At 49.0% G+C, this 15,047-nt stretch overlaps 1 protein-coding gene across 5 annotated transcripts in view; it reads right to left on the bottom strand.

Annotated features, from left to right (window-relative positions):
* Window positions 1–1,974, bottom strand: part of NTRK3 (neurotrophic receptor tyrosine kinase 3) — a 311,454-nt gene extending 309,480 nt beyond the window's left edge. For all 5 annotated transcript variants that reach the window (XM_077827898.1, XM_077827899.1, XM_077827900.1 and 2 more), the window contains exon 1: window positions 1,727–1,974. In XM_077827898.1, the coding sequence (XP_077684024.1) occupies window positions 1,727–1,974 (248 nt within the window). The remainder of the gene's footprint in view (window positions 1–1,726) is intronic.
* Between the last annotated feature and the right edge of the window lie 13,073 nt (window positions 1,975–15,047).

Below are 15,047 nucleotides of genomic sequence, written 5' to 3'. Positions count from 1 at the left end.
ACACAAGGGTTCACATTGTAGTGTCTCTTCCCGCAGTTCAGAATTGTGCATATACACACATACAAACACGTACTAAGTAACAGCCACACAAGCTGCCTCTGAGCCACAGCACAGTAAACAATTTGCTAGCTCTCTCCCTTCTTACAGCCTGCTTGATGCTAACAACAAAGGGTTACGAGAAAAACACAACAAACGGCAAGCACAGTAATAAACACAAGTTTCTCCCACTTTCCTAGTGTTATCTGGATTGCTCCAGCATCCCCAGCAATACACCGGCACAGGGTAAATATGGGCCATTTGGCACGCAAACATTACATTAGGTTCATATTTACTTTCCCTGATCCCTTTAGTTTCTGGAGAGCAGATTTGCTGGAAAGGGAAAGCCATAGCATGGGAATAGGTCAGCGTTCCTCACTAGACCTGGACGTGGGGAGAACTGCTTGGGCATGCATTACATTAAACCCGTTAACAGCAATGGGTCTGTGTTAGCCCAGTCCTCTTTATCCGGTAAAGGTGCCTCGCAATGCTCTTAAGTAGGGTATCACAATTATTCCATAGCAGTGCTACAATTGCACTGTGACCAAATAGCACAGCCTCGGGAAACGAACCATCAAAGAGCACCCTTCGAACAAGCTATTTCACAATGGAGGTGGGAAATAAATAAATAACCGGCAATTACTCATTCCCAACCTTGCTGCATTTAACTGCCAGGATAAAGCATTCCACCTCATTTCTGCCCAACTTCCCACAGGCAACTTACTCATGGGGCTACATTTCCCTAAATGCTCACATTTCAATTAGCATTAGAATAATGAAATGCCTTGCAGTTCACCTCCCCGAAAATGTACTGAACGCTGAAGAGCAGAGATTGCAGAAGATGAGGGATTTTTTAAGCACACACATAACATAGCACGGGGGGAGAAGGGGGGGAGGAATCCAGTCCTTTCCCTACTCTACGCTGATGAGATTTGCATGGGCTTTTGCTACCAGCCTCTCCAAACAAGGATAATGCAACTTCCAGTTGATTTTCCAGATAAACAAGCATGCAAACAAACGCAAAGTGCTCAACTACAAATATCTGCCTCCTACACATACCCCCGCTACCTTGAGATCAAAATACACAAATCCCAGCTCAGCATCCGAGTGGGGCTGGGAAATTATAACAACTTGAGGGGCATCTCACTCTCTCTCTCTTAAAAAGGAGAAACTGCAGATTCCCAGATACACGCAGCCAGGGCACAGGAGGGTGGGTTTGCCAGTGGGGGGAATAACAAATGACAGTTTAATCGGATCCGAAGTCTCTAAAGGAGCAGGCGGCTTAGAACTTGCTTTAGGTGCCCAGTTTGTGTGTGTGTGTGTGTGTTTCATCTCTCTGCTAACACAAATGGTGAAAAGAAGGGGTCGCTTTATAGCATCTCTGCCCGCCGCCCGCCCCTGCTAAGCCATTTCGTCTCATTTACTTTACCCCACTTAAACGTGAACCAAACTGTTGCTGTTTCAGTGGGGGCAGAAAATTAGATTGGCGTCCTCTGCACGCACCCCAGGCATAACGGGTCTGAGGCAGGCAGGGAATAACCATCATCCATAGCAATGCTGAGGGCACCTGAAATCCACACGCCAGTTTCTCCCCTTAAACACACACACACACACACACACACACACCCTGTGTCTGGGGCAGCAGTAGAGGAAAGGGCACCCACTGGGGTGGGGAGAAGAGCTGACTTACATTGAAGTGATGTTCCTTGAGATGTCAGTGATGTTGATGCTGGTGTTCCCATTGCTGGTGCCTGAATCCTGCCCTTCCAAGAGAGGGAAGAGGTTCCCATCATCCGGCTTCTTGCAATTGATGTCTGTCTTGCTGCAAAGGCAATTCGCAGGGCAAGCCAGCCCCGAAAGCAGATAGTCTCCCCAAATGCTCCAGAACAAAAATACCCTCCAGAAACTGCACTTGGTAGGGCAAAGAGAGACATCCATCTCCGACTGCTGCTTCTACAAAAGAGGAGGAGGAGGAGGAGGAAAGGGGGATGGGGGGGAGAAGGGGAAGGAAACAAAGACAGAGGGAGGAAAAAACTCAAACGATCAGATGCAAAAATCCTCCAGCAGATGAAATCATGCTGGCAGCTGGCTAGGAGAAGCTGTAATTCCCCCTACAGTAGCGGTCTGAAATGCATAGTGCCTTGTTGATTGCAGGCTGGCTCTCGGTACCAGGCGCTCTCTCGCTCCCTCGGAGAGACTTCTGAGGATTGCAATAGAAGATGGGGAGGCAGCACGCACACACACCACACACCACACACACGCACACAAATGGTGCTAAAGTCACCAAGTCCCACCTACTGGGCAGAATTAAAATTGACACACCTGCAAAAAAACCCACACAGAGGCAAGAAGAGAGGATCAGGAGAGGAGGGTGCACCCTCTCCATCCCCTCCCCCACGCTGGCTGGATCTGCTGCAGCAGGAGATGCGTGCAAAAATATATGCGTATCCGTAGAGCTAGATTGCACAAGTGCCTGCAAAGAAATCCCGTCTCGGCGTGTTTCCCTCTCTGCAATAAAAAGGATCCCCACCCCCCACCCCCTTCCACTTAAAAGAAGACGCTGGGATCAAAGCTGAGGACTGGAGAGGAGGAAAGGCATCCCGGCTGGAAGAGGGAAAGTTCCAGTTGGGATTGCAATTGAGAAGAGGGGGAGGGGAGATTGTCTTCCGCTGTTTTTACTTTCTTTTTCTCCTTTTTATTTTATTTTATTTTTTTCGCTGCAATCCGGACAGCCCGCCGGAAAGACACGCACTGAAACCGAGGAGCCTGACCCCGGCGCGGATTCCGGGTTAGGCGTTTCTTTGCTCAGGATCCCGGGGAGATAACAGGCAGCTCCCAGGGGTGGGTGTAAAATAGATTGGAGAGCGCCCAAGAAGCACTTTCGAGAAAATGCACCCCCGCCAAAATAGAGGCGGCTGGGAACAATGCACCGGGGACCCAGTGGATCGTCTGGAACTGCCGGGCGAGCTGCAAGGCAAGGGGGGGGATCTCTTTCGCTCCCTTGCACCAGCAGATTCTGCCGTCACACACACACACCCGAAGAAGAATGAAGTGTTGGAAAGGCTGGCCTGAGAGCGCCGAAATGGCACCAGGAGAGCCGCGTGTGAGAGCTGAGCAGCAGAGCGAATTAAGATGCATGGTGCATTTTTGGCAAGCGCAAACCCAAGCGGATCCGGGGGCTGCTTAATTTGCTCTGCTCTTCTACAGCGCTTTTTTACGTGCTTTTTTTTTTTTTTTCTTTAGTTTCTTGTTTCTGCTCCTCCGCACAGAGAACACGATGATGATAAAGGAGCCGAGCGGCAGGCGGGTGGTGGGGAAGAGGAGAGGAATTACAGGTGAATCACTCCAGCTATCTCAGGCGGGTCGCTGCCAGGGAGAGGGACTCGCTGCTTAGTCCGGGGGGGGGGGGACACGACACTGGAAGTCTTGGCTGTTTACTGAATCAAAGCAGCGCGATCGGGGAGGGAGGCAGTTTAGCAGCAGGCAGATAAACGCACCGAAGCTACATGCAGTCAAACCAGGCCAGCAGGAAGAGCAAGGGGGAGAGAGAGGCTGCAGCTTGACCTGTACCTTTCACGAAGGATTCCCAGCAGTTCGTGCAAGCCACACAAGGGGGCTGGGGATGCCATTCAAAGCCCAGAGTTAATACAGCATATCAGCGAGGTAGCTGAAGTGGGGCTGTCAGCTGGGATCAAACTTCAATAGCATCCCTGTTATTTCTTAGCGCCTAGAGGCCCAGTCGCGCACCGTGCTAGGCGCTGGACACTCGTGAGGCATTTGTTTGTTGTCCTAGACTGGACAAAAAGATCTAGTAAATAGCCTAGAGGGAAGGATCCTACCGGGTTCTGCAGATGGACTAGATGGGACCTAACGGGGCTTTCCCATCTCTAGGGCCTGTCATCAGGGGTAGTTGTACTGGTGTCCATTTGCTGTAATGTCTTCGTGAGTGGGAGGAAGGATGGTCCCGTAGCTAAGGCTCAAAATTGGGAGAACTGAGCTCTTCCTCTGTCCCCGACCCTCTGTGTGGCCTGGAGCAAGATACTCAAGCCAAAATGTTCAGACTTGGGTACCTAAAGATTAGGGTGACCAGATAGTAAGTGAAAAATCGGGACGGGGGTGTGGGGTAATTGGCACCTATATAAGAAGAAGCCCCAAATATTGGGACTGTCCCTATAAAATCGGGATATCTGGTCATCCTACTAAAGATAGACTCCTAAATCCATAGTTAGGCAGCTAAATAAAAGTGACCCGATTCTCAGTGGCTTCAGTGGGTGCTGTCAGGACTCAACACCACTGAAAATCAGGTCACATATTTCAGTCCCTCAGTACATATTGAGGTGCCTAACTTCAGGCACCCAGGATTGAAAGTTTTGCTCAGACTCCCTCCGTGCCTCAGTTTCCCCATCTGTAAAAGGAGATAATGATCGTGACTCACCTCAGGGAAGCAGGAGGATTTGTTCATTCCTGTTCAGGAAAAGCTTTGAGATCCAGATATTGAAGAGGCTAGAGATCAGCAATGTCATTTTATTATTTGTTACATCTGTCAATATATTTAAGGAGAGCCACTCCTCTTTTCCTCCCAGCCTCTGGAACGCAGCTTCTCATGCTTCTTGTTATGTATCTGTTGCGTGCTGACAGCATGCTTGGCGCTGCATGGAAAAAATCATCTCTCTGCCCTAAACAAACAGCAGGCTCCCATGCAGACACACAGCTGTGCTGGGGGACCAGAAGGGTGGGTTCCATCAAACAGTGGAGTGGCAGGTCTGTGTGTTTTGTTACCCAATATATAACAATGCTTCTTTGGGTGGCAGATTAGCACCAAGGGGGTTTCCTTCTACTGGACCCTGTCATGAGGTCAACTGCCTGCGTTTGTGATATCACAGTGTGTTGCCATGGAAATGACTGTAATGTCACCAGCCTGGTAAGAGGACATCACTGCAGGATCTAGCAGGAGGAGATGGCAAATCCCTTTGTTTGAGGGCAGATCTCTTGGATAGTTATGCCAAACAGAACAAGAGCAGCATCTGGAGGCTACCCACCTGTTGCCACCTGCACTTTCAGAGCAATAGATTCGCAGATCCCACCGGTGCTCTGTATTCCAAGGAGCTGTGATCTTGCTTAGCATTTGGGTGTGACTCGTGCACGAGCATCTCGCCCCATGGTGGCAGACCCGCTTTAAAGAGAAACATTGTGGTTTTAACACCCTCAGTCCCTGTTTAAATTCTCCTCCGCACATTCTGGGAGCAGAGAGAGAGAGATACTTGGATTTAGAACAAATAAGAAACCTCCAAAGACCCTTTGGAGAGCTGCTTGGGAACAAGAGGGGATATGGCAGAATAAGCTTAATTATGACAGCAAAATGGGATTGAGGAGGGGATCTATTAGTTATATGCTGGGCTGGAGACACGAGAAGCCAAGAAGCAGGGCTGCCTGGCATCTGGCGCGGACAGGAGGAGAGGAGAAACATCTGTCACAAAAGGATGACCAGAAAAGGAGGGGACAGGCATGTCACTCAGCTTAGCAAGTGCAGAGGAGCAGTCAGACCTGGGAAGTAGCTAGTATTCCCCAGAGCTGCGCTGCTCCAAGAGCGGGCGCGTGCGTGGGGTTAACGGGCATAGGGACCTCTATGTCTGGGTCTACAGTTACAGGGCCAAGTCCTGACCTTTTTACCCAGGCAAAATTCTCATGGGTATTTTCGCTGAGGAAGGAGGGAGTCAAAGCTGAGGAAGGGATTCAGGGCTGGGCTCGTGGGCTTGATTCATGGCTAGGCCCACGGGGGCTCCAATGTACGCTCCTTGTGCCCATGTGTGTAGCTGCACCAGAGGCGAGATTCACCCCTACAGGAGGGCAAGTAGTGTCCAGCCAGGGGCGGAGCCCCACTAGAATCCCACCAAATCGACCCAGGGAGCACCTCTGCCAGGGGCCTTCCTTGGCTCTGTCCCCTCCCCTAGCTGCCCCCACCCCATTTTAGGGCTGCACCAGATGGCTCTGGGCACAACAGGTATGAGGGCCACTTGCACTCTTGTGCCTCCTCTACTCCTGAGAGGGCTCCCCTGCAGCTGGAGCCTTCAAGCAGAAGCGAATCTATCCCAATGTTTGCACAGTGCTTTGAAAACACGGGGCCAGATTTTATGGTATGCACAAGTCCCCTGGGCATTCGCAGTGATTGTGCATGCAAAGTCCAATTAGATGTCTGGGTGACCATTTGCTCAGCTACTTCAGTGATGGAGCGCTCATATAAGCCACCTGGACAGATAGACACACATGGGCACTACGGTCCTGCAAATAATAATATAGGTTTAACCACTGCCCTTCATTTAATATAACCATTGGGGCAGTTAAGCGTACATCATCGCCCAAAGCAATGGCATACGTGAATGAGATCAGGAATTTACAGTGTGGGCAGAGGGATTTTGCTCAGTATTATTTTAATCAAGGGTTGATGTGGTGAGGAAGAAGCAGGACAGAGACAGACACAGCCTGGAAGTGTGATGTGGCCATGGGAGAAGCCTAGAGAGAGATTTAGGGTGGAGGTGCCAGCTAAAAGAACCTTGGACCTGTGAGCAAGGACATTGCCTCCCATTATTTGATTCCTCCGGTGTTCAGGGAAACGGGACTTTGTATATTCTTGGTAAATAAAAAAGATTGAATCAAAGAAGTGCCTCATCGGTGTCTCCTTCATTGGAAATAACCCCAGGGTCCCAAACTCTGACTGGCTGCTTGGGTCACAAGGGATAACAAAAGAATAACCATGTAATTACCGTGGCTGATTGTGCAATCGCAGGAATTCGATAGCCAAGTCATGCCGGTGCATTTTTCACAGATCATTTTAAAACCTGGGCCATAAAGTGCTGCAGAGGAGCTCTGTGCTATTATTGTGGCGTGTAGTGCTGCAAGTGTAAATAATACTAATTCTTAGCTCTGACAGAGTTTCCCATCTCGAGGCATTGTACGGACATTAGTGGCAATGCTGACTTTGTCCTTCTCTAACATCTCCTAATCGAGGACCTCAAAGAACTTTCCAGACAATAATGACCCAATCCACACAGCTCCCCTGCAATGTATCCCCATTATTGGACTGTATATCATACCCATCTGACAGATTGGTAAACTGAGTCACAGAGCACTGAAGTGACTTGAAGGGGAAAAAACAACCAGACTTGTGCTCTTTTCTGCTTCTTTGTGAGGCAAGAAGGTGGCTGGACAAAAATTTTTATATCTTCACTGTTCCTTAGATATATCAGGAATGGCAAGTCTTGCCCTCCCTGCTTCTGACATGGGACTCAGAAGTGCGCACAGGGATCTTCCCCAGCCCGTAACTGAAGGGGCTGGGTGTAGAATCCTTAATAGTGAGCTTTTTCTGTCTTACATGGGGAGGGTTGGAAGAGGGGAGGGGACTGGTGCCACATGGGGATGAGTGGGAGCCTGCTGGTGGAAGGAGTGGGTCAGAGAAAATGGTTCTTCCCTATGCCCCAGCCCCAATGCCTCCACCTGTACACCGCCTCTACAAGTATCGTACCCCAGAGTGAGGGAAGTGGGGGAGGGAAAGCAAGCAAGCACGTATGCTGCCGAGATACAGGGTCTATGCTTCACCCCCTTCAACCTGCAAACAGGGCCAAGTATCAACAGCACAAGGCCACAGCCATAACTTCTCCCTTACTTGGAGGCGTTTACCATGAATCTATCTCCATCACTTCTGTCCAGATTCACCGTGGGCAGGTGTGAACTCAACAGAGCATCAGTGAAGGCAGCCGCAGGCCTGTGAACCCACCCCCTGCAACTCCAGGCAGCAGGTAGGAATCATCTCTGCCCTTTCCCCTGTCACTCACGCTCCACATGATGACTGCAAGCAGCCCAGGCTCTCAGCGTGTTTGCCTGCTGTCCTACATTTTCCAAAGCAGCTCCTGGCTATTGTCTCGTGGCTGTTACAATTCAAGCCCAAGTTGCAGCCAGGATGTTCTGTGCCTGGAAAGTAGGGCTTATATCTGAGTTAGCATGATAATGGAGTGTAAATCTATATGCGGAGGTTTTCAATTCCTCTATAATGAATTGATAAAGTTACTGCAGCTCCCACTTTCCCTAAAGCTCACTGACAACACGCTCATATGGCTGCAGAACTCCCCAGATCCCTAGGAATGCGTTCCTGCAAAGGAGAGTTTTAGAATTGTGGAAAGTTTGGAAGGTCTCGGGCCTCTTGCTTCAAAGGCGGTTCTGAGTGAGAGCATAGGGCCCGCCATCTAGTGCAGGGTACCTCCGAGCTGAGATTCCCGCTCCCTGTCCTGCCATTGCCATGCCAGGTGGGCCCTGCTTCAGCAGCTAATGAGAAGGTTCTGTGTGAAGCCCTGGCTTTCTCTGCAGCTAACAGAGAAAACTAACACTCAGAGATGTATTTCAAGCAGGGGAAGAAATATAACTGGTGAAGCAGGAGCATCCCCCTTTGCCAGGAGCCAGGGGTTTTTTGCAGGGGTGTGTGGAGGAATCCATCTGTTCTGTGCTTCAGAAGTGCCCGCAAAACAGAGACATAAGAACTCTGTGCAAAGAGCATACCGGTGGCTCCGCTGCGATTCACCCCACTTCACCATCTCTCCTATAGGCCTCAATAAACACATGGAACAAGAAACATTCCTGCAGCACCTCCCAGGAGGCATCTGGAGCAGGTGAGAGATCACTGCTCTCTGTGTGTCTCTGCCAGGACCTGGTCAGTAACTCATTCGGTGTCCCCAAGGTTGCAGACAGTTAAAGGAATGACCGTGGACACTTGGTGTGTGTCCTTCACCAGACGGAAGTCATCACCCAACAAACCCAATGCAGTCTCCATAACACACAGGCCCGAAACCAGACCAAAAAGGGCGTCGAGAAGATCTGAGAACTGCAAGGATTGTCGGTGTGGCTTACACCCCATACTTCTCCCTGAGCCAAGGGACAGGGCAAAAACTGATTCGACTGTCAGAATTAAGAGGTGATCTCTTGAGCACAGCCTTGCAGTCATTGCTTTAAGACATGCTGGCATCTTGCCTTCCCTAAGGCATGTGTTGAGAGTCTCCACGAAGAATGAAGTCAGTGACACCCCATGAGATTCTCTCAGCCAAGAGGGAAACGGGTTCAAACTGTAGGGCTTTGCCCGATGTTGACCAAGTGCCACCAGAACCTCAGTGAGCCACTCAGGTCTAAAATTGAGTCCTGTAAGAACTTTCATTTATCCCTCTCAAACGCACATCCACCCTCACAGAAGCAGCTAATCCAGCCCCAGACTATTTGGTGTGGCCCCCCGCAGCTATAATCTGAGAAAGAGTCAAGTTTGTAACCAAGCACAGAGAACCTAGACTCAAAAGGCTGCTAACCACTCAGAACAGTCCTGCTGACCAGGACTTTCAGGCCAACATGCCAGGGGCGGGACGCATCTTCTTTACGTCCACAACGGCCACAGCAGGAGATACCATAAACTCTCAAGCTGGACTTGCACAGGCATCTGTCTGCCAGGAGAAAGCCAGACATCAAGTACTCGTTCCAGACAAGCCACCCAAGTGGCACTGGGCAGAAAGATTTCAGTCACTACTAAGATAGGCTGGCTTGGATCTGATTAGAGATTAAAAGCTCTATGTCCCATGATTGTTCCCTTAGCTGTCAGGTCTTGGACACCAGAAGCCGGGCTGTATCATGAGCATTTGCCTCTCTCATTTTGATTACATCGTTTCCTTTAATATCATACACTCCGGCTGTCCCCTCTTCTCCGTGATGTAATCTTTCCTCTTAGGGTGACCAGATAGCAAGTGTGAAAAATCGACACAGGAGGTGGGGGGTAATAGGCACCTAGATAAGACAAAGCCCTGAATAGCATGTCTTTCCCTATAAAATTGGGACATCTGGTCACCCTATTTCCTCCACCCCAGTGGTTCTGAGATAAAGGTTATTACTCCTGGTGCCTCAGCCTAATCATTACCATGCACCACACCTCTCCCAGGTCAGGGGAAAATTACAGTCACAATCTCCCAAGAGGCTTTGATCTTAAAGGGTTAGCACACCAATATATCAATGAAGATGCCAATGGACTACAGAAATGCACAAACCAAGTAAAAGAAGTAATAGAGAAGATAGGTTTAAGATACAATGCAAAGAAATGTAAAGTCATGTTAATGGGAACTGTAGGGACAGAAATCAAAATTGAAGAAGAGAAACTGGAGAAGGTGGACATTTTTGCGTATCTTGGAAGTACCATCAGCCAAGATGGTACTAGTTCCGAGGAAATAAGAAGAATCGGGAAGGCAAACGCTGCATTTGGAAGACTCAAAAACATCTCCCTCAAGACAAAACTGAATGTGTACAAAGCAATTGTTATCACCATCACCACATATAGCAGTGAGACATGGCAACTTACCAAGAAAGATACGCAAAAGCTGGATGCATTTCATCACAAATGTCTGAGAAGAATATTGGGAATAACATATAGAGATAGGAAGATGAATGAAGAAGTCAGAAAAATGACTGGACAAGGCACCCGCTCACAAATAATCTACAAAAGAAGACCTCAGTGGCTGGGACATGTGCTGAGAATGGAAAAAGAATGCTTACCAAATACCGCCCTTGAATGGAAGCCAGAAAACGCAAGAAGAAGGAGCAGAAGACCGCGAATAACATGGAAATGAACAGTTCTGAACAACATCAAGCACCTCAACATGAAATGGGAAGATTTGGAGAGAAGGGCGGTTGACAAGCAAGAATGGCAAAGCACGGGATGGACTAAGGACTAAGGTAAGGACACCAATATATGCTCCGTCCTTATAAGATCTAGCATCCCCTCCTTCCTCTGATCTTCACATTGATTCAGCAACCCCAGAGACGTGCCTCGCCCTGTCCCCTATTACCAGAACCCTACTAAGCTATTTGATAACGATGACCTAACATTTCCCCAACCCCTCACATCCAGAAGGACCCAGCTGCACTTTACAAACACAGGATATATGGAAGTATCACTTTGCACATTACTGAAATGCAGCCATGTCTGGGGTGGGACGCAGCAGCTGTTCAACAACACTGGACAACACTTTAGGATGGGAAGTGAAGAATACTATGTCTGATTGAAACTACAGAGAGAAATTTAGGGAAGAAGGTGATTTCCCAAATTGGAACTTGGCCAGTTCACTGAAGTCTAACATCCCAATTCTTAGGGGAAGTGCCCTGGGCTCTTAATGACCACATGTGGCTAGGACGTCAGTTCTCCATCTCATCTGAAAGCTGGCATCTCCAGCAGCACCATACTCCTTACAGCTGCGTTGTGGCACTGGGATCATTTGACTCCGAGTCCCGCTTGCCACTCCCTGCAGTACAGCACCCCCTTGGGCCTATGCTGGGGTTTTGGGGTCAGTACTGATTCCAGGGGAGACTGTTCCCTGCTGAGTCACCGGGAGGTGCGACCGAGAGGTATCAAAAATAAAAACAGTTAGAGGCGTCTGTTTCCCTGGCTTTGCCCAGACCATATAGCTCACACAAGCATCAAAAGGAATGCTACTGAAGCAAAGCTCCTCTTTCCCTGAAGCCCTGGGAACAGGCAGCTTTTGATCTGATGTCCGTATCTCTTTTCAAGCATTTGGCAGAAGAAGCCCACGTGTAGCAAAAGGAGGGGTTTTTTTTGCAAAGAGATCAGCCTTGCCTGGGAGGGTTGGAGGAGGAGGGGGGGAAAAAATTACTCACACTCCTGGGAAACATCAGACTAGGAGGCTGGCAACAAAGGGTTAATGTCTAAGCAGCTGGGGAGGTTGGAAGACAGCAGAATCGCTCCTGGCTCTAGCTCAGCTCATCCCAGCAGCTGTTCATGGTGACCTCAAAGAGAGGTCAAGCAAGACACCAGCTCCCTACACTGCCTTCCGCCTCCCTTCGCCCTACTGTGGCCAGGGGATGGGGCGGCAGGCCAGGGGAGCAGGGGGCTGCTGCTCTGGAGACTACAATGAGGGGCTGTAAGGAGCCTAAAAGGACAGGGGCGGGCTTGGTCTGGAGACAGCCTGTCCCCAGGGAGAGGCAGGGTTCTTAGGACAGGAATCAGGGACTCTGCCTGCAGATGGGTGGAAGGGAACTGAGCCTCCTGCTGCAAGTCGCTGTCCATGGTGTATTTCCTGCTCCCTCCCCACCCACTACAGGCTTTTCAAACAAGAGGCACCAAAGTCCCTGGGGATGGTTCTTCTGAGGAGGTTTTTGGGGTGGAAAGACAGAGTGGCCGAGACAGAGGCAAATGGGTTTGCACCCTTTCTCCTCTCTCCTTACAGTTGCTGTCGTTAGCAGAAGAAGAGCGTGACTGTGGAATGAGATCCCGTGAGGTTTGCACCAGCTCTGCAGTACCAGACCATTGGAGATACAAGGGAGATTCTGTAGCCGCTGGTGATTGCTGTCCCCCTAGAAGGTCCCACTCGGTCTGCCAAAGACTTCTGCAAGAAGACAAAAGCCCTGTACATTCTACTGAGAGGCACAGTCTAGTGGTCTCGGTGCCAGACCAGGGGCCAGAAACTCCCAAGGTCTAATCCTGGCTCTGACACTGATTCTCTCTATTGCCTGGGGCAAGTTACTTGGGGCCCGATTTTCAACAGTGGCTTCTAATTTCAAGTCCCTGGCTTTTGGTTGCCCAAATATGAGACACCGATGGCCTAAGTTTCAAAAGTGCTTCAGTGCCAGCTGCAGGTGCTCAGCGCCCCTAAAAACAAGCCCTCGTTATCCAAAGTGGGGCACCCAAGATAAGAGACTTCAGCATCTCTGTAAAATGTGGAGAACGTTCTCTGCTTCACAGTGGTATTGTGTGGATTAGCTGGTGAGTTTCGCAAGCACTCTGAAGAATAGAAGCCGAGTGGAGGTGCCAGGTTTGATCACCATTGTCATCATCATCCATAGAGATGTCTATTTCATCCACAGGGCAGATGAGCTTCTCCACCCACATGGAGAGAGCAGCTCCCACCGCTCTGGGTTCAGATCTTCACTGGCCTCTCAGATTGCCTGGCTGAGAATTCCCCAGCTACACATCCTCTAGGAAAGCCACGCTGCGAAAGCAGGTAGGGCTGCAGGGAGATGGCTGTGTGCAGAGCTACTACTCCCACATGTGCTGAGACAGAGAAAGACACATACCAAATATGATAAATGGAAATCAGAGCAGGAAATCACACAATCCGCTCTAATTTCCAGTGACACGACCAATTACAATGGACTCAAATTTGAGCAGGCATGAAGAGGAAATGGAGAACCCACAAATTAAAGCCTCATTTGCTCGTACACAGGCATGGAAACTTTGAAAAATGCCATTTTCAAGAGAAAGATGAAAACATTGTCCTCTCCATATCTACAAGTAGAACATTGCCTGCAGCCCTGCTTTACAATAAGCCTGGGGAAATAGATTCACCATTTTGCAGTTGCTTACACATAATTCTGTCAGGTTGGGTATCAAGTAATAAACACTGTCGATGTCTGGCTGGGTGCAAGGCTATGCTGGTAAGGACGGCACATGGGTTCACTGGAGCCCAATCCTGGTAAGAATCACATCACATGGGTCAAAACAGTGTAGCATGGAGTCCATGATAAGGAGATGAAATCCAGCATTGACAACTGCAAATGACTGCACATTGGAGGGACTAATTGGAACAACTCAAACACTTCAGTGGATTCTAAAGAATAAGGGAACTGGTCATCAAAATGAATACCCAGGGGACAGCTCTGTGAAGGCCTCTGCTCCATATGAGACAGTGGTCAAAAATGTTAGCAGCCGTAAGGCATAGGTTGCAGAATAGTACAGAAAAGATTATAGCACCATTATATCAATTGCTGTTAAGCTGCCACCTGAAATTCTGCGTGCAGTCTGGTGACCCCATCTCAGAAAGGAAATAGAGGGGATTCAAAAGCAATGAGAATGAATCATGGCATAGTGAAGATCTCTCATATGAAGAGAGATTGAAAAGATTGAGACGGTCTGCCTTGGAGAAGAGAGGAATAGGAGGGGACATAGTAAAGCCCACAGAATACTGAATGGTCTGGAGAAGAACTTCTATTTCCCCTGTCTCGAAACACAAGAGCAAGGGGACATTCAGTGGAATTGGAAGGTGGCAAAATCAAAACTTATAAAAGGTAATACTTCTTCACACAATACCCCACTGGCCTGGAGGACTCATTGCCAGAAGATATTAATGGGGCCAAGCAGGATTCAGAAGAGGATCCAGCGTTTTTACGGATAGTATGAATCTCCAGAGTTATAAGAACAAATTGACAAAAAGAAGAAGGGGAGGGAGTAGGTTATCCCTAACCACCTGCTGTGGGATGTCCTGCACCTTCCTAGGAAGCATCTGGTCTTGCCTGCTGTTGGAGACCAGACACTGGGCTTGATGGACCATAGGTCTAATCCAGTCAGGTGATTCTGATGTTCCTGTGTTATGAGGCTATCATGAGCAGAGGCGAGGGTGGTTTGCTAGTGGCAAAGATGATGAAGACTCAGAAGTGGACATTGAGGTCTCTGGGACAAAGACATTCTTTTGTAAGCACCTAACATAATGGGACCATGCTCTTTGGCCACGGTCATTAGGTGCCCATGGTCACTGGGATAACTCTACAGGAATGATGCTTACAGACCTCAGAAAGGCATTTAGTATAAATGGTCTCGGTGTCCCTATTCCATCTCTACATTAGCCATTTTCTTTCCATACATCACCCACTATCCCCTCTCAATTTCTTCCCCACACAGCCAACTCTTTCTTATTTCCAGTTCCCATATCACAAAGCCATTACATCACAGTTCACAAGTCCAGTCACTGCTGTCTAGAGAAGCCTCGGTGAGCACTAGAGACAGCCAGTGTGTTGCCATGTACATAACAAGAAATACAGTCATTATATTTCTGCTTTAGTGCCTGCCGTCTGAGGATGTCAAAACAGTATTGAAACAATAAGGGGGGGTGTCCAGCCCCGTGGCTCCCCTTGTGCACCTGCACTGTGTGCTAACAGTTGGATTGCAGATGCAAAGCTGAGAATTTGACCAGTTCATTGCCTGACCA

The sequence above is a fragment of the Eretmochelys imbricata genome, chromosome 10 (assembly GCF_965152235.1).
Source record: "Eretmochelys imbricata isolate rEreImb1 chromosome 10, rEreImb1.hap1, whole genome shotgun sequence".
In the NCBI taxonomy this organism is placed as follows: Eukaryota; Metazoa; Chordata; order Testudines; family Cheloniidae; genus Eretmochelys; species Eretmochelys imbricata.
This window is presented reverse-complemented; position numbering and strand designations above follow the sequence as displayed.